Source organism: Tachypleus tridentatus, chromosome 12, assembly GCF_004210375.1.
Source record: "Tachypleus tridentatus isolate NWPU-2018 chromosome 12, ASM421037v1, whole genome shotgun sequence".
NCBI lineage: Eukaryota > Metazoa > Arthropoda > Merostomata > Xiphosura > Limulidae > Tachypleus > Tachypleus tridentatus.
In genome coordinates, this window is record NC_134836.1 from 24,595,907 (window position 1) to 24,621,450 (window position 25,544).

The window sequence follows — 25,544 nt, forward strand, 5'->3', positions numbered from 1 at the left end:
ATGTTTAAACGCAAGAGTAGCCGACTTACTACTCACTTAGGAATACTAACGGAATATAATATATCTGAAAGTAGCGGAGGAGTGTATACTGAGATAATTTTGTATTTTACTGTTTTGAAAACTGAACATATAAATACCCAGAAAATAACAAAATACCTATATACGCAAACTTCTCAAGCGTCACAGTTGATACTTCACATTTCCTTGATGAGCGATTAAGGTTTGGAGCTGTAGGTTTTTTTGTTGTGGCGTCGTGTATTTTATCTTTCGGTAAAAGAAACAGAGTTACAGGTAGAAGAACAACACTGAAACCCACCAATACCAAGCAGAGGGTCTCCCAGGCAAACCCAGCTTCATACCCGTACTACAAGATAAAGTTTATATATCTGGATAAAATATAAGTAACAGTAAGAATAAGTTAACTTATAACTAATCCAAAATCAATAAAGCATTGGTAATATCCTTACTTACTAAAGCACAATGATAATATTAAGAGTAACTGTTATTAGACTCATCTGTTTCAAGTACTGTTTGAATCCGCCAATCAACAATGTTTCTATTATCTTAATACCCTCTTATCTCGTGTCCTGGAGAGAATTTCAAATGTCTTGTGGCGTATTTTATTCGCCAATCGTTACTTCAGTTCCTTTGTTCTTAGGCCCGGCATGGCCAAGCGTGTTAAGGCATGCAACTCGTAATCTTAGGGTCGCGGGTTCGCATCCCCGTCGCGCCGAACATGCTCGCCCTTTCAGCCGTAAGGGCGTTATAATGCAACGGTCAATCCCACTATTCGTTGGTAAAAAGAGTAGCCCAAGAGTTGGCGGTGGGTGGTGATGACTAGCTGCCTTTTCCCTAGTGTTACACTGCTACATTAGAGACGGCTAGCTCAGAGAGCCCTCGAGTAGCTTTGTGCGAAATTCAAAAACAAACAAACAAAACAATCCTTTGTTCTATATACGTGTTAATCGAGTGAATTTCGCGCAAAATTACATGAGTGCTATCTGTACTAGCTGTCCCTAATTTAGCATTGTAAGACTATAGTCAAGGCAGCTAGTCATAATCATCCATCGCCAAAGCTTGGGCTACTTTTGTACCAATAAATAATGAGATTGATCATAATGTTATAATGACCCCACGACTGAAAGGGAGAGTATGTTTGGCGAACTAGGAATTCTAGCCCGCGACCATCAGATTTCGAGTCGAATGCTCTAATCATATGGCCATGCCAGGCCTGCGAGTGATCAAACAAATACACCTAAGCATTTAAATTTGTGTATTACTTTTAGACGTTCACCACTTTTGACCCCAATTCTACTCTTTTTAACTTCCTAAATGTCATTGTTAATGTTAGATGACGCTTCCCTTGCATGTAAGAGCTTAAGCTTATTTCGAAGTCGTACTATAATTTCCTGCAGTCTATACTTCTGTCTACACATTTCATCAACTTTAGCAAGGATAGCCTTCCACTCTTCCTACAACTTCCAAAACCTACATATAAACTGAACATTTTCCCTATTACATTCCTTATATGTGTATAGTAGTCGACAGTAACCGAATTAAACCTATTCATTGCACCTAATAAGCTGGGAATTCTTAACCCCCGAAGTAGTCTTAACCATTATATTATTTACAGAATTAAAATAAATATTAGATACCATAATTAAATACCAGTGGTCTATTGTTAAAATGGTTAAGCCTATCTTTTACAATTAACTAATTTTTATATGGTATTTATTAAATAAAACAATTTATTTATTTTTTTTACAAACTTAAGTTGAATTACAACTATCATAAACAATCGGTACACGTATTAAGCCTTATCTGACGTTGTACTTCATGTTACAATACCAAAATCTAAATTAAGAGTTTATAGCTATTATTTTAGTCCCTAACCTAACTAAATCTAGATATTTTTGTTATTCAACTCCATTTTTTAAAGATAAAAGTAATAAAACAAAAAGCATTAAAAAATCCACAACATTGTAAGAATTTAGCTTTCTAACGTTTTCTCTTTTCAAATAGCACCCTTTGTCTCAAAAATATTATTATGTACACGGCGTTCCTCGTGTCATCCTGTATCACTGTGTCAAGTTTGGTGCTGATTAATTAAGAAATGTGGAAACGTAAAAGGAATAGATATGAAATAAGAAAAGTACGATCGTGATTTTTTTCTCGGACACACACTTTGCTTTACATAGTATATTTCACTTTTTAAACGACCATTGTTATCGTGTACCATTGAACCAAAGATGTTATGTCGATATTTTTCTGTAAATTCTATATTTTCATGTTAGTTATTAAGATATTGTAATAAACGATTTTTGTGTTGAAAACAACTGAAAATTACAAAAAAATATCATTAATATATCTTTTGTAAGGTATACGTTCAAAATGCAATGGAGAATTTTCCAACCATTGATTTCCATAATGGTAAAGGAGCAAATTGTCAAAATATGGCTGTTACCTTGGTTATTTGCAATTCTTTAAGCTTTATCGTGTATGCTGATACTGAATACTTTGTTTTCTTGGTAGCAAATTCTAATATCTTCTGAAAAATAAGCGTTCTGAATTTTATATTTTTTTCGTTCTGATGTATTGTTAATTGTAAAATTTCTTCAAAAGAGGTATTATTTTACAATAATTCTACATAAAACGTGTGTATTAGACAGTTATATCAAACTGCAAGTTGTTAATTTCACAAGAAAATTAACTTAAACTTAATTGTGTATTCGTTAGAAGTACAGGGTGTTCGGAAAGTCACTGTGCAGTTTTGTAATCATATACACATGATAGTTCATGAGTATAAATATTAGAAACTATAGGCCTACATATTCGGATACCATTATTCTTAAATATTCTTTTTTGTATTTATAAATAATCTTTTATTGATTTCGATACTTTTAAAATTTTTGTTTCCCCTGTACTTTTAGAATTCCTTTGTAACACTTAAAACTACATATTATCATTTAAAATACTATTGATTTTATAATACATTTTATTTTTAAAAAACTATTCCATTACCTTTATCTGAATTATTTCAAAATTTAATACCTGATTTTTATTTTAGGGAAATTGTGTCTAGGTGGATGAAAATTGTTATTACTCCTTTAAAGTTACAAAATTTAGGCAAACCTCTACTAATTATAAAAGAAGATTTGATCTAATCGATTTTTACAATACGTAAGTGCAATCTTTCAGTTTTCAAAAATATGATAAATATCATTAACATATCTTTTTCAGCCGTGGGGGAGTTATAATATTATAGTCAATCTCACTATTCGTTGGTAAAAGAGTAGCCCAAGAGCGAACGGTGGATGATGATGACTAGCTGCCTTCCCTCTTATCTTACACTGCTAAATTAGGGAAGGCTTGCGCAGATGGTCCTCGTATAGCTTTGCGCGAATTTCAATAACAAACAAAACACCCACTGCCATCTTTTGGACTATTCTTTTATCAACGAATAGTGGGGTTAACCGTCACATTATAACGCTCTAGGGGCTGAAAGGGTGAGCATTTTTGATATAATGGGGATTCGAACACGTGACCCTCAGATTACGAGTCAAGCGTCCCAACCACCAGGATATGTTGGGCCCTTACTCAACTGATGTGACCTGGTTTGATGTTATTTATCTTTCTGTGATACTTACAGACACGTTCTTATTCTCCATATCTCTATTGCAAAAATTAGTTTACGACTTTTTTAGTTGAAATAATTGAAAGTGTTATTGAGAATAGAAACACGCGAGGGTATTGACGTGCGTCAATACGCATGCGCCTATAACTATATATGTGATGTATTTTGTTTTCCTGTCCAAAGGACACCTTTTAAACTCTGGAGATTATAGTAATTTTTATCATTAATCATTTTTACATGAAGTTTGAAAAGCAAAGTCACTGACGAAATTAATCTAAAGAAATAAGATTCAGAGGGGGAATGTTGGAAAACTTAGCAGCAAGATTGGCCTAACGATAGCAAGAAATGTTGAAAAAATAGACTTGGGATTCACATAAATGGGTGATGTTTACCGAGAAATTGAAAAAAAGTAATTTTGAGAACATTTGTGCTGATCTTGTAACAGTTTAAAAAACAACAACATTCTTTTCATTGATTTAAACATTACGATTTTTATATGAAAAAAACTATAAATAAACTAAATATTTCTTGAAACACCATTAAGGTCTTACTTTGAGGAACACAAACAGACTGGCTGATGCACAGAAGGCTCCACTGTAAAATGTGATAACTGTAGATCGCGCCTTAGGAAATAGATTAGCAATCTGTGAAAGAAAGAAAATTTATAAAGCTATTTAAAAGATACAAAACTTTTTAAATCCAAATACTTTTTGTTACGGTGTATTCGATAAAGTTTCATTCAGAATTATTTCAACTAATTTATATTATTTATCTTGTAACTATAGAAATATGCTAGATTAACTATTATTATTATATTTTATGTTAAAAAGAGAATAGTAATTGGCACACTCATAAATCATTTTAACTTTTAAGAAAACTTCTTTGATTTTCTGAATAGTTTTTGTTCTTTCTTTTGACAAATCTTTCTCTTACAGTATGTTGTTTTTCTTTTATTCTACCAGAAATACACATGTCATTGATTTTTTTCTATGTCTTTCCTTCTTAAAATATTTCGTATCGCGTTTTCTCATTTTATTAATATCTTCATATTTTCTGTGAATTTTCTTATTCGTCTTCCATCCTTACCATGTAGTAACCTTCGTTTCATCTTTCCTAAGTTGTTTCCTTCTCTTCGCTAGAAGCTTTAAAAATTGACCTTCAAAACACTTATGCGTGATTGAGAATACAATACACTACATCCTTGAAATTAAAAGTTTGCAGCAGGTACTAAATCACTTGATAAACCATTCATGTAAAAGAAAATAACATATTCGTCAGCATGTAATTTTTAGACACCCGTACCTTTAAAACTGAGTTATATAACAAGGATAAAAACTCTCGGATAAATGTTTTGGATTGATGCTTCAAAGCGTCTCAAATTACACATTGTCTGTAAAAGAATTATAATTTTACCTGAATATTAGCGATACGAAGAGGAACCCCTGCCAAACACATGAGTACTAGTGCAGGAAATATCAGGAAGGAGTGGTCTGGAGAAAGAGAAATTATAAAAAAAGGCACTACAGGGTAATATTAATGTATATGTGCAACAAAAACAATAAGTCGTGTCTGCTGTCAACTGAGCATTTGAACACTAAGTAACAACATGAACTTCTGATTGGCGGGTAGCAAAAAAACGACAAAATTTACGAACTATTGAGTGATAGGAAACAATGTGATGGTTGATGGTTGAATAGCAGAAAACGACGAAGTTTACTAATTATTCAGTCACCCCAAATAGTTTGGTAGTAAAAAAAAAACGACAACTGTTTTTCTAATTATTGTGAGATAGGAAAGAACAAGCACTTATAATAAGTGCTTCTAGTTGTTCAATATTCTCATTATAAAGAGTCTTTCTAATAGCATATTGCCGAGGGTTAATCGCACTTCAAGTATGTCAATAGAATAGTGTTTTAGGTCTAGCGTTATTCTTCCATCGGTGATAATATTGAGTTTATGATTACGTAAAAAGCCTGAAATCGAATTTATGTTTCATAAAATTCTTGCGACAGACAGCGAGGTGAATCATGGACCAATATTCCACAGACCCTCTACTGTGGAAGGGCCTCAAAATTCAAGAAAATCTGTAAGTTTACTGGAACTTTATTGGGAGGGGGGAGGTTGAGAAGTAAGTAATGAAATTCACGTGATTATAATTTCTTTGACGATATTTCTGATGAAGTTCTTAAGTGTGACTGTATAGTATGCCAACTCTGAGATTTTTTCGTATTGTAGGAATTCTGTAGATGACGTTGCTCCAAAAGATTTTGCAAGTGATTTCACAGCCAGTAGCAATAATAATTCCTACGCAATTGATTTTCTTCTGTGGGGAGTGTTAAAAACTACATTTCTTAGAAATGCAACGTGATTTGGCTCAAAATGTAAAACATTAACACAAGTCTTACCAGGTCAACTACAAGAAAAGTTGCTTTACATGTTAAACATATCTTTCACCACACCAAGGCCCACATCTACAACGATATTAAATTACTCACATTACATTTAAATATGCATACAATAACTGAAAGTTGACACTAAATAAAAAGTTATACAAACTAAAAATAAACTTAAAGAGTGACTTAAAAATATCTGTCATCCATCATGAAATAATCACTCACTTTGGTCTTACTTTACAACTACTATCAGTTATTCCAGCATTACCCACGTATAATTTCAGAGGCACATAATTAACGATAGTATTATATACTCTTCAAAAATTGAAACGCAAAAGGGATATTTTTTATTTTAAAGAGAAATTTATGTAATAACGTTACAAGCTCAGAGTATGTGATGTTACACGTGTTAAGGCACTGATTGTCAGACCAAAATGACAATAAAAGTTGTGCACTTTGAAAACGGAGGAAAACATCGGATTTTTTCCCAAAACGCATTCGTGTCCAATAAATTTGTTTGAGAGATCTGCGTGTTCTGCAAGTGCAACATGTGCAAAATCCCTATAAAAGTGACGGGTTCTCGGTTTCCATAGCTCAGCGTTAAGCCACCGACACGCAATACAGTTACGCCAAGACTGACTGAAGCACAACGCAACAACGCCATTGGTCGCTTGAAGCAGGTGAATCTCGATCAGATGTTGCCAGAGCTGTGAATGTCCACCCAAGCACCATCACAAGGCTATGGAATCGTCACCAACAACATGGATCAACTTGTGACCGTCCACGATCTGGCAGACCTCGTGTGACCACGCCCGCACAAGATCGCTACATCCGGTTACCGTCACCTTCGGGATAAAACCACCACTGCGACGTCTACTGCCTCAACCGTACCAGGGCTGCGTTGGATTTCCGATTAGACCGTACGCAACCGTCGACAAGATTCTTAGGCCCCATGTGCAACCTATCATGGTGAACGTCAACGACGTTTTTCAACATGACAACGCCCATCCTCACACAGCCCGACTCACCACTGTCTTCGTGAGACACCACAACATCAACGTTCTTCCCTGGCCCTCCATATAACCAGATTTATACCCCATCGAACATCTTTGGGACGGGTTGGACCGACGTCTGCGACGGCGACAACCTCAACCGCAGACTCTACCTCAGCTTGCAGCAGCTTTGCAGGCTGAGTGGACAGCCATTCCACAGGATGTGATTCGTCATCTCATCGCTTCCATGGGCAGGAGATGCCAAGCAGTTATTAATGCTCACGGGGGGCATACTCGTTATTGACGTTGAGTGACGTTAAACTTCAACTAGTGAGCGTGGACTTTGGATGTTCAGCAGTGAATGTGCAAAGTTTTACACATATCATACAGAACTACCCGGAATAAACAATATGTCTCAAATTTTGCCTTTTGCGTTTCTTTTTTGAAGAGTATATTTATAGATTCACTTTCGTCCGATTGCTGTTAATTTCAAAGTTAAGAGACCTGTGCAATGGTCTCATGAAGAAACGTCAATGGGTCATATTTTCAAATTGTGTCGTTCCTCCATCAAATAAAAACAGCCGAGATTTAGACCATATTTTAATAACGCATTTAATTATCAAATGGATTATTATATCGCTATTTACTTACTATTGAACATAAATGCTTTTTGCTTCACAGTTGCCATTGTAATAGGGTCTGACTGAACACGTTTCATATGTTCTTCAGTAATTCTTGTACACTGAATCCGAAAATATCAATTTTTCTCCATCACACAGATTTTTCGCAAAATGTCTTTTGTTTTTCTTACATAAATGAATCATTTCAATTGAAATCAGGTCACATTTTGTTATGCTTAAGATGATGACTACCACTGACTATAGATTTCTCTTGGCCAAGAGTCTCCAAACCTTTTTGGACAAGGGCTAAGAAGTAGATCTTTTTAGGCTTCGCGGGCTGGAGCAGTCGTTGTAAAATTAAATAGGGATACATACAAAATCAATGTAAAACATCACTACTCTATTTCTTATAAAAGCACATATTGAAAATATTTAAATTACACTTAATTGAGGTTCAAAGTAAATGCTCTCTACTATCCAAAATGATTCCAAATGCTCATCAGATAAGGCTGATCTGTAACTAGATTTCACTTACATCATCTTTTAGAATGTCTTCACAGAAATAGCGAGTGCCAAAAACTGAAATAAATCCACGAGCAATTTTTTAAATGAACATGTTGATCATTTGGAAGGCATTTATAGAACTCTACCAGTCAAAGAAGGGACTTTTTGTATTTGTCCTTCAACATGTTGTTGGATTAGAGATCAATCACTTCCATTTGAACATCAGGTGGCAGTTCATCAATAACATAATCAAATGGGTTTTGGAAGGTCCTTATTTATGTTACACGCTCATCAAAGTAAAAAAAAACGCTCCTTGAACTGTAGTTTCAGTCCAGAAAGTATATCTTGTGCAAACTTGCGTCCCAAATGATGAGGATCCCGCTTCTTACTTGAACTTTTCACAACATGGAAAGTGTGTGAAGCAACTCCTCATCATTTGGGACTGATGAGTGCGGTTTCGCCTTGTAATCTAAGATTGAATTCATTCGGGTACATGGTCAATTCTACAGAAAAAATAATTTCCAAAGCCATTCCATGTTTGTGAGTAACGGTTGAGGGCGGTTCTTCTCTTTTAAAAAATTCAATCTCATTTCTAAGCTTAAAAAATCGCGACATAACTTTCCCATAGCTGAGCCATCGAACTGAAGTGTAGTAAGACAAGTCGGGATATGTTGCTTCTATTTCCACCAAAACTTCACGGAATTGACAATGATTGAGTCCATGAGAGCAAATGAAGTTCTCTATTAAAACTACAGTTTCGAGGATACATAATAGATTCCAGATATTTTCCACGCAGTGCCTGCCGATGAATAATGCAGTGAAGAACCACAGGCTTTGAACAACTCACACTTTCAACAACTTTGTGGATTTATCGAACTAAGCCTTTTCCTGCACCACACATATTTTTACCATCATCTGTTGAGACATAATAACGAGGAATAGCTATGAACTCGAACATAAAGTAAACAGCAGCATTCACTGACACACATTGAAGTATACTGGACAGCCGGCCCTCCAGTGGCTCAGTGGTATGTCTGCGGACTTACAACGCTAAAAACCGGGTTTCGATACCTGTAGTTGACAGAGCACAGATAGCCCATTGTGTAGCTTTGTGCTTAATTCAAAACAACAATAACTCGGCAGCCGTGAGAAGAGACACGATGTTTCAGGACACTGAGATCAATAAGTGTGATGACGTAATACTAAGTGATATGATGTTTTCCAGCAAATAGAACATGTATCGCGTCTAGATGAGCTTTTGCTTAATTACGTTTTATTTTTTGTTTTGTATAATATTAAAAACATATATTATTACTTTAATAGACTGTTGGCGGGCCGGTTAAACCGATGAGGCGGGGGCTCTCGGCATGGTCAGGTGGTTAAGGCACTTGACTCGTAATCCGAGGGTCTCGGGTTCGAATCCCGTTACACCAAACATGCTCGCCCTTTCAGCTGTGGGTGCGTTATAATATAACAGTCAACCCCACTATTCGTTGGTGAAAGAGTAGCCCAAGAGTTGGCGGTGGATGATGAGGACTAGCTGCTTTCCCTCTAGTCTTACACTGCTAAATTAGGGACGATTAGTGCAAATACCCCTCGAGTAACTTTGCACAAAATTCAAACCAAATCAAACCGAAGAGGTGGGCTGTAATTTGTAGACTCCTACCTTAGGTCAATCGCGACGTGAGAATCTTTTGATCGTTCTAGAACCCATGTGAAACGCACCGCTAGTATACAAACGATTAAAGGACACATGATGTGTATATTCTGGATGGTATTTGTTTATGCATCACTTTGATACTATTTACTTCATTTCATTATTACTTATTCGTCGCTATTACCACAAGAGGTTGTGTAAATGGCAAAAATATGTTCTGTTATATTTATTTGTTGTGAAAGTGAGTTTTGTTTCTTCCTGATTTACAAAAAACACCTTACGTGATAGAAAAAATGAACATTACTTTCGAAATCTAAATAGCTAAGTCATGGAAGATCTGTCATTTAAACCAAAAGAACCTTTATAAAGTTTAACACTTAAAATAGCAAGTTGTTCACCACTTATACGTTCTGAAGAGTATTGATAATGACCGCGAGATTATAATATAATAATATTATTCGTTATTTTCACTCCTGAAATCTTATAATTGAAATTCAAATATATAACAATACCTTTAGTCGTGAAAGCTAACATGACCAATCCACTGGTTAGGAATGCACTGAAAAAAAGAAAAAAAGAATGCGAACTAAAATCTATAAATATATAACATATATACACTACATGGTCAAATGTATGTGGACACCCCACCATCACACCCATATGTGTTTGTTGAACATCTCATTCCAAACCCATGGGTCCCACCTTGCTGCTATAACAGCCTCTACTATTCTGGGAAAGATTTTCACTAGATTTTGGAACATGGCTGAAGGGATTCGTTTCTATTCAGCCACAAGAGCATTAGTGAGATCGGGCACTGATGTCGGGTGAGAAGGCCTGGCTCGCAGTCAGCATTCCAATTCATCCCAGAGGTGTATGATGGAGTTGAGGTCAGGGCTCTGTGCAGGCCAGTCAAGTTCCTCCTCACCAACCTCGGTAAACCATGTCTTTATGAACCTCGCTTTGTGCACTTGAACATTGTCATGCTGAAACAAGAAAGGGCCTTCCTAAACTGTTGCCACAAAGTTGGAAGCATACAATTCTCCAGAATGTCATTGTATGCTGTAGCATTAAGATTTCTCTTCACTGGAACTAAAGAGCCCAAACCATGAAAACCACCCCAAACCATTATTCCTCCTCCACAAAACGTTACAGTTGGCACTATGCATTCAGGTAGGTAGCGTTCTCCTGGCATCTCCCAAACCCAGATTCGTCCGTCATACTGCTAGATAGTGAAGCGTGATTCATCACTCCAGAGTCCAATGGCGGTATGTTTTATACCACTCTTAGCATTGCGCATGGTTATCTTAGGCTTGTGGGTGGCTGCTCAGCCATAGAAACCCATTTCATGAAGTTCCCGACGAACAGTCCTTGTGCTAACGTTGCTTTCAGAGGCAGTTTAGAACTCGATAGTTAGTGTTGCAACTGTGGACAGACGATTTTTATGTGCTACGCGCTTCAGCACTCGGCGGTCTGTTCTCTGAGCTTGAGTAACCTACCGCTTCGTGGCTGAACTGTTGTTGCTCTTAAACGTTTCCACTTCACAATAACAGCGCTTACAGTTCACCGGGACAGCTCTAGCAGGGAAGAAATTTGACGAACTGACTTTTTGGAAAGATGGCATCTTATGACTGTGCCACGTTGAAAGTCACTGAGCTTTTCAGTATGACCCATTCTACTGCAGATATTTGTCTATGGAGATTACATGGCTGTATGCTTGATTTTATGCACCTTTTAGCAATGAGTGTGGCTGAAATAGCCGAATCCACTAATTAGAACGGGTGTCGACATACTTTGGGCCATGTAGAGTATATCGCAATTGTATTTATTAGCGTCCATAACTGTAATAAAATTACATTTTGAAAATCACAATGTATTTTAAAATGTTGCTTTGGAACTTGTAGCGACCTGACCACTAAAATGTAACTATGTTTCTGTCTCCTTGATGAAACAACAGAGAAATTGAAACACCGTGGCAGTGGCAGTCCAATATGCAAATTCCAACTGTACCGGGACTGAAATACCAGTTAAACATGAAGTCTTAGAATGGTTATATATGTACAAAATATGTCTACCTCACCGTAACCACATAATTAACCTTTCATACGTAATTAACTATTAATTAATTATTATGAATTCCTGTTATTTATTTTTCCCTGCTGAATTTCTTGCGAAGCTACACGAGATGCGATCTTGCAAGGAATACCTAACTTAGAAGTGATAAGTGAAGAAGAAGACACCTGATCCACCCACCACTAACATTTATGCTGTTCTAATTGAATAATGAGACTGATCTCCACATTATAACACCTCCCACGAATAAGTAAGCAATCGTGTTTGATAATGGAAACGAATCCGCGATCTACAGATCTTCACCAGAAGATAATGCCAGTGCTTTTATTTAGAGCTACAGATAACACAGTTAAATAAAAGAGAACTTAAATGCTAACTCACGAAAAAAAAACAGCAATATTGTGAGCCTAAAACAAAAAGACTCACAGTGTTCATGATTAGGTTAACAAATTAGTTTGTGTTTTTTATACCAAAGCCACATTGGGCTATCTGGTGTGTCCACCAAGAGGTATCACACCCTCTAATTTTAGCATTGTAAATCCAAAGACTTACCGCTGTTCCAGTAGGGAATGTACATAAACAACCACTAATACGGTTTCAGAAACTTCTAGAACAATTCAAATTAACTTTATTAAGGTTCTTGACACAAATTCTTAATAGTATCGCAAATGTGTTAAATAATTTACTTTCTGTATTATTAAATTGTGAAAGTAAATATGAAATAATTTTCTGAGCCTTTATTTAATGTGACATTATTCATGGTGTAATGCTCAAAACATGTGCTGCAATATCTTTTAATAGTGTATAATATAACGCTGTAACTGTTTATGCATTTATTGGTATTTATACGGAATGGATAAATTGGAAAAACTCATCCTTTCAATGGGCCCGGCATGGCCTAGCGCGTTAAGGCGTGCACTTCGTAATCTGAGGGTCGCGAGTTCACGCCCGACTGGCGCCAAACATGCTCGCCCTCCCAGCCGTGGAGTCGTTATAATGTGCGATCAATCCCACTATTCGTTGGTAAAAGAGTAGCCCAAGAGTTGGCGGTGGATGGTGATGACTAGCTGCCTTCCCTCTAGTCTTACGCTACTAAATTAGGGACGGCTAGCACAGATAGCCCTCGAGTAGTTTTGTGCGAAATTCCAAAAACAAACAAACAAACCTCCTTTCAATTGTGCAGTCTCGTTGCCCGTCTGTCAGTGCGCCGTTCAGATGGCGTTGACCAGCAGTAACCATTTCCACTTCTTTATGCAGTTATTATTGTTACTGATTATAGTATAATATTTTAAAATTATTTTTATTTGAAACATGGTGTACGCAATGTTAATAAGATGATAATATTATTATTCGGCTTTATTCTTCTCCAGTCTTCATAATGATGTTCAAGTAAGATGTTGCTACTAGTTTTCTCCAGATTCTTCAGTTAATAATTTGTGGTTACATTTGATATAAGTTAGATCAGATGTGCTGTAGTAACGTTGACTTGCTAATTATAACTTAGATATACTTGTAACACAACACAGTTAATATGGTATTAAAAAGTAACTAATACCGTTCAGGCCAACCCGAAAAAATATTATGGCAGAATTAACACCAGCTGTAACTAACATGTAAGTCATGTTATACATGATTGAAGAGAAAAAAAAACTATTTTATACCGTTTACATGTTAGTTAATGAACGCCAAGTCTTTGTTGGTGGTTTGGTTTGTTCTGAATTTCGCGCAAAGCGACTCGAGGGCTATCTTCGCTAGCCGTCCCTAATTTAGCAGTGTAAGACTAGAGGGGAGGCAGCTAGTGATCACCATCCATCGCCAACTCTTGAGCTACTCTTTTATCAACGAATAGTGGGATTGGCCGTCAAATTATAACGCCCCCACGACTGAAATGGTAAGCATGTTTGGTGTAATGAGTATTCTAACCCCGTACCCTCAGATTACGAGTCGAGTGCCTTAACCACCTAGCCATGCTGGACCCTTTGTTAGTGTACTTTGAAAAATAGAACTGTGGAATGTTGCTTTGTCAGAATATGCTACTCGTGATTAGATTGAAGTGTTTCTTATTAGTGATAATCTCAGGACCCACTATTCCCATCACATTACTTCTAAGTTAAATATTCAGTTCTGTAATATTAACATATTTGAGATTTGTACTTACTTAGTAATCAGTCTTGTATTCCTCAAACCCCATTTTTCCAGAAGAAAGCCTGAGATAACTGCAGAGAAGCCGATACAAAACGATCCAATGGTGTAAGCCAAGTTCAATATTCTGTCTTGAGCCAAGCACCCAGAAATTGTCTCGTTTGCCACCTGACGTATATAATAAATACTATTTAAATATTATTCGTTCTCAACTGCATTTTCAAAGTTTCTTTCGACTTCCACAAATAATGTCGGTATTATAGAACTTTCAACTTTTCTTTTTTTTACCCAGAGATGGTTTTATCGGCTGCACTCAATGACTCATATTATATTATATTAACAGAACTTACTTTCACTAAATAATTCAAAATATTTACTTCACAAAAAGTGGGAGTAAATGAGAGTCATACGTGAGACAGACCTAATGCCTTATTATATATAAAAACAACAACTATCTTCTCGGTCCTGTATCCCGTTGGGACAGCGGTAAGTCTTCGGATTTACAATGCTAAATCAGAGGCTCGATTTTCCTGTGGAGACACCGCAGATAGCCTAATGTGGCTTTGCTATAAGAAAATATACCCACATTCTCTGACTTTTCTTGTTTGTCTAAAGAAACCGTAATTTAAATTATCAAAAATCAAATATAAAAAATGTTAATCAAATAATACCCCAAGCTCAACAGTAAATTACTAAATCCACTATAAAAAGTTTATACTGTATTACGTATATAGTTTCCTCAGAAGGGGAATATTGTTTCTTGTTTGGCACACACTCAAGGAAAACAGAAGTTGTTTGTTTTATTAGTCTGAAAGATAAATTACATTTGTATTTCATAAAAGGAAGAATTTATTGTTTGGTGTCTGTGCTATGATAATAGGAAGCATAAATCGTGAGTCACGAAGATGATTTGTATTTTGTATCTATGGTTATGGACGTACGTTATTTTAGCTGTTTTACCTTATTTACATTTTTGCACAACACTAAGCAGTTCAATGTTTCCATAACAAAAGGAAACAATGACAACATCTGATGAAAGACTGACAAAATTATTTGTTTTTAAGCTAATTTCATGTTTATTCAAAGGAAATTATTTACCCATATTTCTGTTACATTAAAGATCCATATAATTAATTTCATGGTATCATTTATAATAAACAAAAATGTCGTGAAACCAGTGTTTCGAAAGTCATGCATTAGCTTAACTTGTTTTGCTGGTTTGTTATTAAATGTAAAGCTACATAGTGAGTTAGCTTGCTTTTGCCACCATAGGTAGTGGAACACGATATTTGGATTATAAGACCTCAAGTTTACCACTGAATCACTGGCTGGAAACCCGACCTGGATAGCGATAGAAATGTAATAAATTAAATATCCTAAAAGTCAAATCTACAGAAAAAAAGCCAAAATATTTTCAAGTGTGTTTTTCATATTATTATTTTCCATTTATCTACCTTGACAAGGTATTTTTGTCAAATATAGTTAAAATATTGAATATGGTATTTTTAGTGTTAATTGATTTCGCATATCTGGCACTGCAGGTGCTTAGAATACTAACTTTGAATTCATACTTATTTTTTGCTTTTGAAGTTCATATGTCATGTTGTGTTGCAGCCTACAGAATGCTTAAGTCTTCTCTTGATTCATGTTATGCGTACGTTTTAGTGACGTCACAACAGTGCGAATTGCAACGTTAAGCTTCCTTCGTGTGATGTAATATAAGTGTCTACTGACAGACAACACGCTACTGTAGAGTTGTGTGAGCGGTCAAAACAGGTGGCCTCTCTAAGCAACCTTCGGCTCCCTTTCGGGGAAATTAACTTTGTTTAAGTTAACACATTAACATTAAACTCAATACAGCCATGATAAAGAACTACGATAAAAGTATTATTTTATTTGTTTATTTTCGATGTTATAGTACTGTAACGTTCATTTTAAAAGTTTACACGAGTAAGTTGACACAATAACTTATTTCGGAAAGAAAGGCTTGGAAATCTGCGGTTCACGGGTTCGAATCGCTGTCGCCGAATATGCTCGCTTTTCAATAGTGGTGTCGTTATAATGTGACGATCAATATTCTACTATTCGTTAGTTGGCGATGTGTGTTATTAACTCTTTCCTCAAGTATACTAATATAAAATTAAGAATGTCTAGTCTTCAAGCAGATTTGCACTAAATTCGAAACATGAAGAAACCAAAGTGACATATATATATATATATCTGGGGTGTTCAGTAGTTTTTGTATTGGGTAGAGGGGGTGTCCCAAAACAGTCCCAATTCATTGAAATTTTACCCTTAAAGACTCGAAGAGAATATTCCGTACATTTATAATTAGGAATATTCTTGTAAAGTTTCTGTGAAGACCTTGTTTCACTATCTACTTTAATACAATCAGTTATATTGTTTATAACACAAGTGCGGATAACAGCAATTTGTTCATTCTGTAAAACAACAGTTTCTTTTTTCAGTAATATAAACTAATACAAAAACTGTTAGCACGTAACACACCTATATTTAAAATGAAATGATTAACAATGAATCTCACATCTTCCAGTGATATTGTCGTTCAAGCAAACGAAGGCTTAGTTTGCACCGTACAGATATGTTGCTAATTTACAGTGAAGTAGATTTTTTGTGTGCTCTCTTAAAGTAATGGGTTATTCATGGTTTACTTAACTAGCACAGAGAAATTATTTCTACTTCCTCATTTCCTTTTTAACTGGACAATCTAACCAATCTCTCACGAGTACACACACAAAAAAGAAAAAAATGGAACACCACCATGCTTTATCAGTCATGAGTGGCATATACAGTTTAATGCCGCATACTGTTTGGCTCGTAATATTATCTGATCAAGTTAGCACTGCATTTATTTTCACATTGAGAATAGAACAACAGAATATGACTTATTCTTTATGAACATTGACTGTTGATGCACGTGCGATTATTATTCTGGTCGACTGCACGTGATTTCAAATGAAAAATAAAGTAGAAGCAAACAACTAGGTTAGCTGTCTGACTAGCAACAAACCAAAACAATTCATCATTACACTGAAAACGGTGTAGTCCAGATGAGGATTCTCACATCAGCGTGTCAGAGAAAACAACTGTAATGGAAGAAGATACAGAAACAAAAGGAATACCGAATAATAATCTTATACAATACTCTACAAACGGATTACAATCCTACTTCCTACAGTATCTTAACAGTTATATTTTCCAAATTCCAACAGTACTCTAATAGTTATACTTATAACAACTCTTACAGTATCCTAATAGTTATATTTATAACAATTCCTACAGTATCCTAATTGTTACATTTTTAAACTCCTTACAGTTTTCTAATAGTTTGCGTCCGTATGATGTACAGCCCGGCATAGCCAGGTGGGTTAAGGCGTTCGACTCGTAATCTGAGGGTCCCGGGTTCGAATCCCCGTCGCACCAAATATGCTCGCCCTTTCAGCCGTGGGGGCGTTATAATGTGACAGTCAATCCCACTATTCGTTGGTAAAAGAGGAATCCGGTTGGTGGTGAGAACTAGCTGCCTTCCATTGAGTCTTACACTACTAAATTAGGGATGGCTAACGCGCAGGTAGCCCTCGCTTAACTTTCCGCGAAATTCAAACAAACAAACCGTATGACACTACGTATCTGATATCTTGAGAGGTGCTTCTTATTTCAAGCTTTTTTTTAAATAAGCTGACTTAAATTAATTATTTTTTACTCTTCATAATTTTACCAAACAATAACAGTAAGTTTACGCCCGTAAACAGAATAATTTAAAGGGAGTTCCAATTTGAAGTAAATATTGTTTTTATATTCTTCTATATAGATTAATTATAATATTGTGTATAGGTATTCATAGCTTAAGCACAAACTTTTTTCAATCCAACGAATAGTTGGATTGAACGTCACATTATAACGCCCCCACGGCTGAAAGGGCGAGCATGTTTGGTGTGACGGGGATTTAAACCAGCGACCCTCGGATTACGAATCGAGTGCCTTAACCACATGACCATGCTGAACCCTACATAGTTTTTAACTTGTTCGTCATATACCAGTAATTGTATTTGGACGGCAAAAAATATTCTTACATTACTTCAATCAATTTCATAATAGGCGCTTCATTTTATTCAGTAATAAGTGTCGAAGGTCAAGTACATACATATATATCGTACACTGTGTAACCTCGCGAGCCAGGCTCTTACTCATGTAACAAATACTTTTTCAAATTAGTATAATTTTTAGCTCCTTCCTTGTATAAAATTAAATTAATTGGAGAACACCTAAATTTTAAATCCTCAAACATTAACTATAATTAACTCTTATTCTGTCGAGAACGCTTTCATGTTCCTCTTGTTGGTAATGTACAACAATACGCAACGTTGCTTATAACAACAAAACTATAAGCTAATTGTTCCTAGGCCAACTATGAGGTGTACATTGAATGCTCAATATTCATGTTGACTTGTTAGAAAGGTCTGTTTTTCACTCTTAATTTTTGACAGCCTCGGTGATGTAACAGCAAAATAGCTTAATTCGGAAATTTTATAATACTGAGTTGTAGCCAAAACAAAATAAAATTTACGAAGTAGTTTTTGAGGTAAGCCTTATATTACGTTTATTTATTAACTTAAGGGGGCCTGGCATGGCCAAGCGCGTAAGGCGTGCAACTCGTAATCCGAGGGTCGCAGGTTCGCGCCCGCGACGCGCTAAACATGCTCGCCCTCCCAGCCGCGGGGGCGTATAATGTGACGGTCAATCCCACTATTCGTTGATAAAAGAGTAGCCCAAGAGTTGGCGGTGGCCTTCCCTCTAGTAGCCCTCGAGTAGCTTTGTGCGAAATTCCAAAACAAACAAATATTAACTTAAGACTACCAACAGGTCTACTATTACTAACGTTATAGAATCAGTGTTTATAAGTATTAAGCGGTAAATAAATGTTAGTTAATAAATTTTCGTTTCGTATTTTAACACATATTATCTAGTCGGCCTTAAAACATAAAAGATAAACGTTTATTACTACCAAAAATAATTTATCCTTTGTACAATTAAAAAGTTTGTTTGTTTTGTTTTAATTTTGCGCATAGCTACACAAGAGCTATCTATGTTAGTCATCTCTAATTTAGCAGCGTAAGACTAAAGGGAAGGCAACTAGTCATCACCACCCACCACCAACTATTGGGCTACTCTTTTCCCAACGAATAGTGGGATTGACCGTCACATTATAACGCCCCCACGGTTGAAAGGGCAAGCATGTTTAGTGCGACGAGGATTCGAACCCGCGACATTTGTGAAGGTATTTGAAAAGTTTCAAATAGTAAATAAGCGTTAATTACTAAATATTATTTTGGTATTTCAACACATGTATTATCCACTTTGCCTAAAAACAAAAATAAACGTTTATTTGTACCAAATATCTTTTATCTATTATACAGTCGAAAAAAAATTGAAATTTGTGTCGATGTTTGTTTATTTTGAATTTTAAGCAAAGCTACATGAGGGCAATTTGCACTAGCCATCCCACTTTAAAAGCGTGAGACTAGAGGGAAGGTAGCTAGTCATCATCACCTATCACCAGCTGTTTGACTACTCTGTTACCATCGAATAGTGGAACTTATCTAAGTTTATAACGTCCCCACGGTTGAAAAGGCGAGCATTTTTGGTGTGACGGAGATTCGAACCTGCAAATCTCAGGTTATGAGGCGAAAGTCTTAACCTCCTGGCAATGCCATGCCTATCTGTGTGTCGAAATGTCCGCACTATGTTTTCTACATCCTGACCTAGAATACAGTTAAAAAGTTTAAGAATACTATTTAAGACTGTTTCAAAGTTCACATGTACTTTTTATCACGATAACATTTCGTTCTTTTTTGCATAGTTTTACTGAAAGTATAGCGATTAAAAATTGCTTTGAAATTGATGCACTATGTGTATATTAGGTACATCTTGGAGATGCGGTTAAGTTTTATAATTGTCCTTCATATTTCAACATAGTCTCCCGTCACTTTTGTGCGCTTTTATACTAGTCACTTTCTATTTTCATTCCCATGACACAGCGAAGATTGCTCGTGCTCAAAACCACACGTAGCCGTTGGATACGCACAACTGTTTCAGCTTAAGTTTAAAGCCAGTTATAATTATGAGAGTTCAGGCAGCGTAGGTGTCATATTTAGTTATTTTTAGAAGCGAGAGTTTATTGCAACTTTGTTTACGTAATTGTTTACGAATGATACATGGTGCAGCGTGCACTTTCAATTGTTATATTGTAGCGTCAAGTTACGAGAACTTTCAAAATTGTTGTTGTTGTTTTAATTGCATATCATTGCATCAGAATATCCAGTATTGCATGAAAAGTTCTAGACTTCCGTCAGGATATAAATACATGTCGAAAAGTTATTATTTAGGTTTAGACTACGTGATTGTGAGTTTAGTAATAAAGAGCATAAAGTGGCAATTTTAAAGTAAAATTATCACAGATTGTATTGTAATAACATAGCAGAGAAGAATAAACAGTATTTTCAACTGTATTCTGAAGTCATTGAAACAGTCTGTATATCGTTTGACGAAAACAAGAGACTCTGAATTGAACTGTGATAACCAACAGCACGCCGCTAGTACAGCGGTATATCTCCGTATTTCAACGCTAAAATCAGGGGTTCGATTCCCTCGCTGGGCTGAGCAGATAGCTCTTTGTGGCTTTGCTATAAGAAAAAAACACACGATAACAAACATTTGTTTATACGTTTATTGTCATAGTATATTAGTTTGGAGCAAGTGGACTGTGTTTCTGTCTGTTTACTGTTGAAACTGATCACTAACAGGTCACAAACGCCCAGTATAAAGAATCCACTTTACAAAATCGGACAAAGCAATATGGTTTCGGTTAAACCCAAAAATGCTCATCTTTCATCAAATCTATGCAATATATAAAACACTAGATACCATAAGCAGCTGCGCTGATGTTATAAGTATAACATTTTTACAACACACAAATTGAAAGTTCAGTACATACCTGAAGTTATTTATGCCCAACATGTTGACTATTCAATAACTATATTTTATGCTCTATAAGAAATAACTGATATTTTCATCCCTTAACGGCATTTATAGAGTATCAACACAAAACAGAAGTAACTGTATCTGCAAGAATTATTTCTCTACACGAGTAATATTTAGAATTCGGACTAACGTACAGCTGTTACGTGCATTATTCTGTATACCTGTCCGTCTCACGGTCAAAATTAAGAATTTAGATACTCCTCTTTAGTAGTCAACGAATTTTGGAGACAGAAAATCAATATATTCTAACATTCTCTTATTGCTCAAATAAATAAAGAAACGTAAACATTTAACGCAAATCACTAATTCTCAAAAGAACAAAAAAATAATATATAAAAATTGGTAGTTTCTGGCGATTAGAGTATTTTATGATATAGTAAATATTACGTATAACGTGATTAAAATACGTTAAAATCTTAAAAACGATTTATCAGCTTGTTGTTAAACACAGAGCTATACAATAGGCTGTCTTTACTGTGCCAATTACGGGTATCGAAACCTAATGTTTCGCATATAAGTCTTTTTTCATACCACTTAGCAACTGGAGAGCTATTAAAAGGAAGAACATTTAATAAAGCTTAGAACACCAGCTTTACTTCTGTACCGTCCCTCAAGTGTATTGTTTCGTGCCAAAAAATCAATATTTATAGAAACAAATATTTTTACTTCTTGCTTTCCAAGTTCATATATCATTCTGTGTATAATTCTTTTCATGATCCATGGCATGAGTATGTTTTCCTTACCTTAAAACACTACGAATTGCAGCGTTACACACCCATCACATGATGTCATTTTTTATTCTAGTCACAAACTAACAGATAACCAAGTATTTTATAGTAGTGCGAGTGGTTATTACAAAATAATACAGTGAAAGATTAACTGTGCAACAGTACATCTTCAATCTGTACACTGGAAGTAAATTATCAAAGATTAACTATAGAAGAGATATCTGCTATCTCTAAACAGGAACAAAATAATCAAAGATTAACTATCCAATAGTATACCTGCTATTTGTACACAGGAGCAAAGTCATGAAAGATTAACTATATCTCAGTATATCTGCTATCTGTACACAAGAACATAGTTTTGTAAGTTTCACTATACAACAGTATATCTACTATCTGTACAAATGAACAAAGTCAAAAAAGGTTAACTATGTAACAGTACATCTGATATTTGTACAGAGGAACAAAGTCATGGAAAATTAACTATGCAATAATATATCTGCTATCTGAACACAAGAACAAAGTCATGAAAGATAAAGTATAAAACAGTATATTTCCTATCTGTACACAGGAATAAAGTCATGAAATATAAACTACACTACAATATATTTACTGTCTGTATAAAGGAACAAAGTCACAAAAGATTAACTACGAACAGTATACGTGTTATTTGAACACAGGAAGTAATTCATAATATATCTGCTACCTTTAGAATGGAACAAAGTCATGAAAGATAAACTATACAACAGTATATCTTCTTTCTGTACAAAGAAACAAAGTCATGAAAAATTAACTATGCAACAGTATATCTGTTATCTATACACAAGAATAAAGTCATGAAGATGACCTAGGAAGGTCGAAATGTTTTTCTCTCCTTATTAGTGAAATTGTTAATACCCATACCAGCCATTCTGAGATACATTTTTATTCCAACTAAGTTTCTCGTCATCAAGAAAGCCATGAAAGATTAACTATACAACAGTATATATGCTATCTGTACACTGAAACAGATGTTCCATAGTTAACATTTCCTGACTTTGTTCGTGTGTACACATAGAAAGTATATTGTTGCATGATTAATCTTTCATGACTTTGTTTCAGTGTACAGATAGCATATATACTGTTGTAACTATCTGTAAACAAGGACAAAGTCATTAAAGATTAACTACACTAGTGATATCTGCCATCTGTACACAGGAATATTAGTAATCACTAATTCACTTACCGTGAATTTCTAGATTGTGACAGGATTGCTCGTATGTTGTAAAACAATGATAACAATGGGCTTCGTGAAGTAAGTTTACAGGACCTGTTTCCTGATGTTGCTTGTTCAACTCGTTAGAGATTTGGTAGCGGTCAGGAGAGTGAAAAACAGTAATTAATGTGTTCATTACTAGACGTAAAGTTTTTGTTTTTTTTAATTTCGCACAAAGCTACTCCAGGGCTATCTGTGCTAGTCGTCCCTAATTTAGCAGTGTAAGACTAGAGGGAAGTCAGCTAGTCATCACCACCCACCGCCAACTCTTGGGCTACTCTTTTACCAACGAATAGTGGGATTGACCGTCATATAATAACGCCCCCACGGCTGAAAGGGCGAGCATGTTTGGTGCGACGGGGATTCGAACCCACGACCCTCAGATTACGCTTGGCCATGCCGGGCCCAGACAAAGGATGTGCTAATTCGGGAAATATTAATACAGATTCTCTCGTGCTTCCACTGGGACAGTTTTATTGCTTGGTAGTATATGAATGTACTAGTGACACTCTTTAACAATGTGTGTTATAAATCGTACCATTAACCTACACAACTGTGATAGGTTTATATTGAAGACGATACGGCACAAGTGGTGAACTAACAAGGTACACGGCCAACTCAACAGTTCTTTGTAACCTTCTTAGATGGCATGACACTGATAGATTAATAGAACACACTCGTATACTGTTAACGTATGAGAAGTATACCAAAACTGTAAAGAAATATTTACTTGGTGTCATTTGTCAAATCTCATTCTGGTTGGTTTGTTACCAGTACTATATTATCAACAAAATTACTTCATTAGTTGTAATCGGTGAAAAAAAAAGTCACTTCTAATATATAAGTTGATTTTATCTCTACTTTTTGTTTGAGCGAAAACTATTTAGGTACAATACAACTTTTTTGCAGTTCTTTTATCAGGTCACTATCCAATACTCTGCGTTTTATAAGATGACCTAATTTACTGCACTTATGGTACCAGTATATTTCCTTGATTTAAATCAATTAGAAACCTGGTTTTGAAAGTCTGATATGTGATGTACATTGCGACATTTTCAACCATTTCAAATAGATTTACAAACAAATGTAACTTTTTCATTAAAACGATTTACATTCTCCTGATGCCTCGTTTTTCAAGTAAAACTTAAATAATGAGGTACTTTTAAATGTAATTCTTAAACACTGTTATTTCAACCTTCTTTAGACCGGTTTCGCTATATTATATTGTAATGTGTGTCAGTGTCATTTTCAAACACGTTACTTATCAGCCCAAGGTTGTATACTCTGCTGTTTAGCTGGAATTATTGAAGTATTTTACTGATCACGTTTAAGTAGATATTTAAGCTAACTTTACAAATTTATTTCGCACGTGATATTGATAGCTGTATTGCAAAATGTATGCCCACTTTAAGACACTTAATATATGTGTGTGCGTTTAGTATCATATTGGTAAACCATGGTTTTATGAAAATATTTCGATAATGCATGAGATAATTAGCGAAATTTTCATTCACCTCCATTATATCACGTTTAAATATGAAATATGATGCCAGGCTACATATTTTAAGGCCCGGCGTGACCATAGGGTTAGATTGCTCAATTTGTAATATGAGAGCCGTGTCGGGGTTCAAATCCTCCTCACATCAAATATGATCACCCTTTCAGCGGAAGAGGGATTATAATGTGACAGTCAATTCGTTGGTAAAAAGTAGCCCAAGAGTTGGCGGTAGGTGGTGATGACTAGCTGCCTTCCATCTAGTCTTACACTGGTAAATTAGGGACAGCTAGCGCAGATAACCCTCGTGTAGCTTTGTGTGAAATTCAAAAAAACAAATGAAAATATTTTAGGTTAAATTTCTTAAACAAAACAAGAAGAAATGAAAAGTGTGATGAATTTCAATTGAAGAGATATGCACACATAAAGATGGCTTAAGTCTAATACTGCTTTACAACATTAAGAACAGAAGTAATTAAAATCGTATCCCGAAATGTTTCACAAAACTCATTTTCAGTATGATACATCAAAAGTTATAATTTCATATTTGTGTAAAGACTATCATCGAGGTTAAAACATATTTTATTACATTTTGTTATGTTAGCATTTTACTCTGAATTTTACGTTAATTTCACATCACAAAATATTTTTCATCTAAGATGTAAAGAAAAACATAATTTTGATAGAGAGAAAAGTGTGTGTGCTATTCTGTTCACTCGTTAGAATACGTGGTAAAAGGAATGCAGTAATGAAGTGAAAGGTGCTTGTTAATAAAAGCCTGAAAAGTTCACAAATAAGAACTGAATGAAATTTGCGCAACTATTGACAGGAACAGTTCCAAGATAGTAATCACTAAGTTATACGGACCTACGTACTGATCAGAACATATCTCATTATTTCTCAAATAGTTACAGAAAAATATTTTAAACAAGGTAGAGAATATACATATAAATATAATAGGAAGTGAAGGCTATACATAATCAATTGTCATTAAA

At 35.3% G+C, this 25,544-nt stretch overlaps 1 protein-coding gene across 3 annotated transcripts in view; it reads right to left on the reverse strand.

Moving 5' to 3' along the window:
* Positions 1-25,544, reverse strand: part of LOC143235237 (equilibrative nucleobase transporter 1-like) — a 78,988-nt gene that overhangs the window by 45,637 nt on the left and 7,807 nt on the right. For all 3 annotated transcript variants that reach the window (XM_076473202.1, XM_076473200.1, XM_076473199.1), the window contains exons 2-6: positions 14,029-14,180; positions 10,313-10,359; positions 5,048-5,124; positions 4,186-4,278; positions 157-364 (exon numbers count right to left, since the gene is read on the reverse strand). In XM_076473202.1, the coding sequence (XP_076329317.1) occupies positions 157-364; positions 4,186-4,278; positions 5,048-5,124; positions 10,313-10,359; positions 14,029-14,180 (577 nt within the window). The remainder of the gene's footprint in view (positions 1-156; positions 365-4,185; positions 4,279-5,047; positions 5,125-10,312; positions 10,360-14,028; positions 14,181-25,544) is intronic.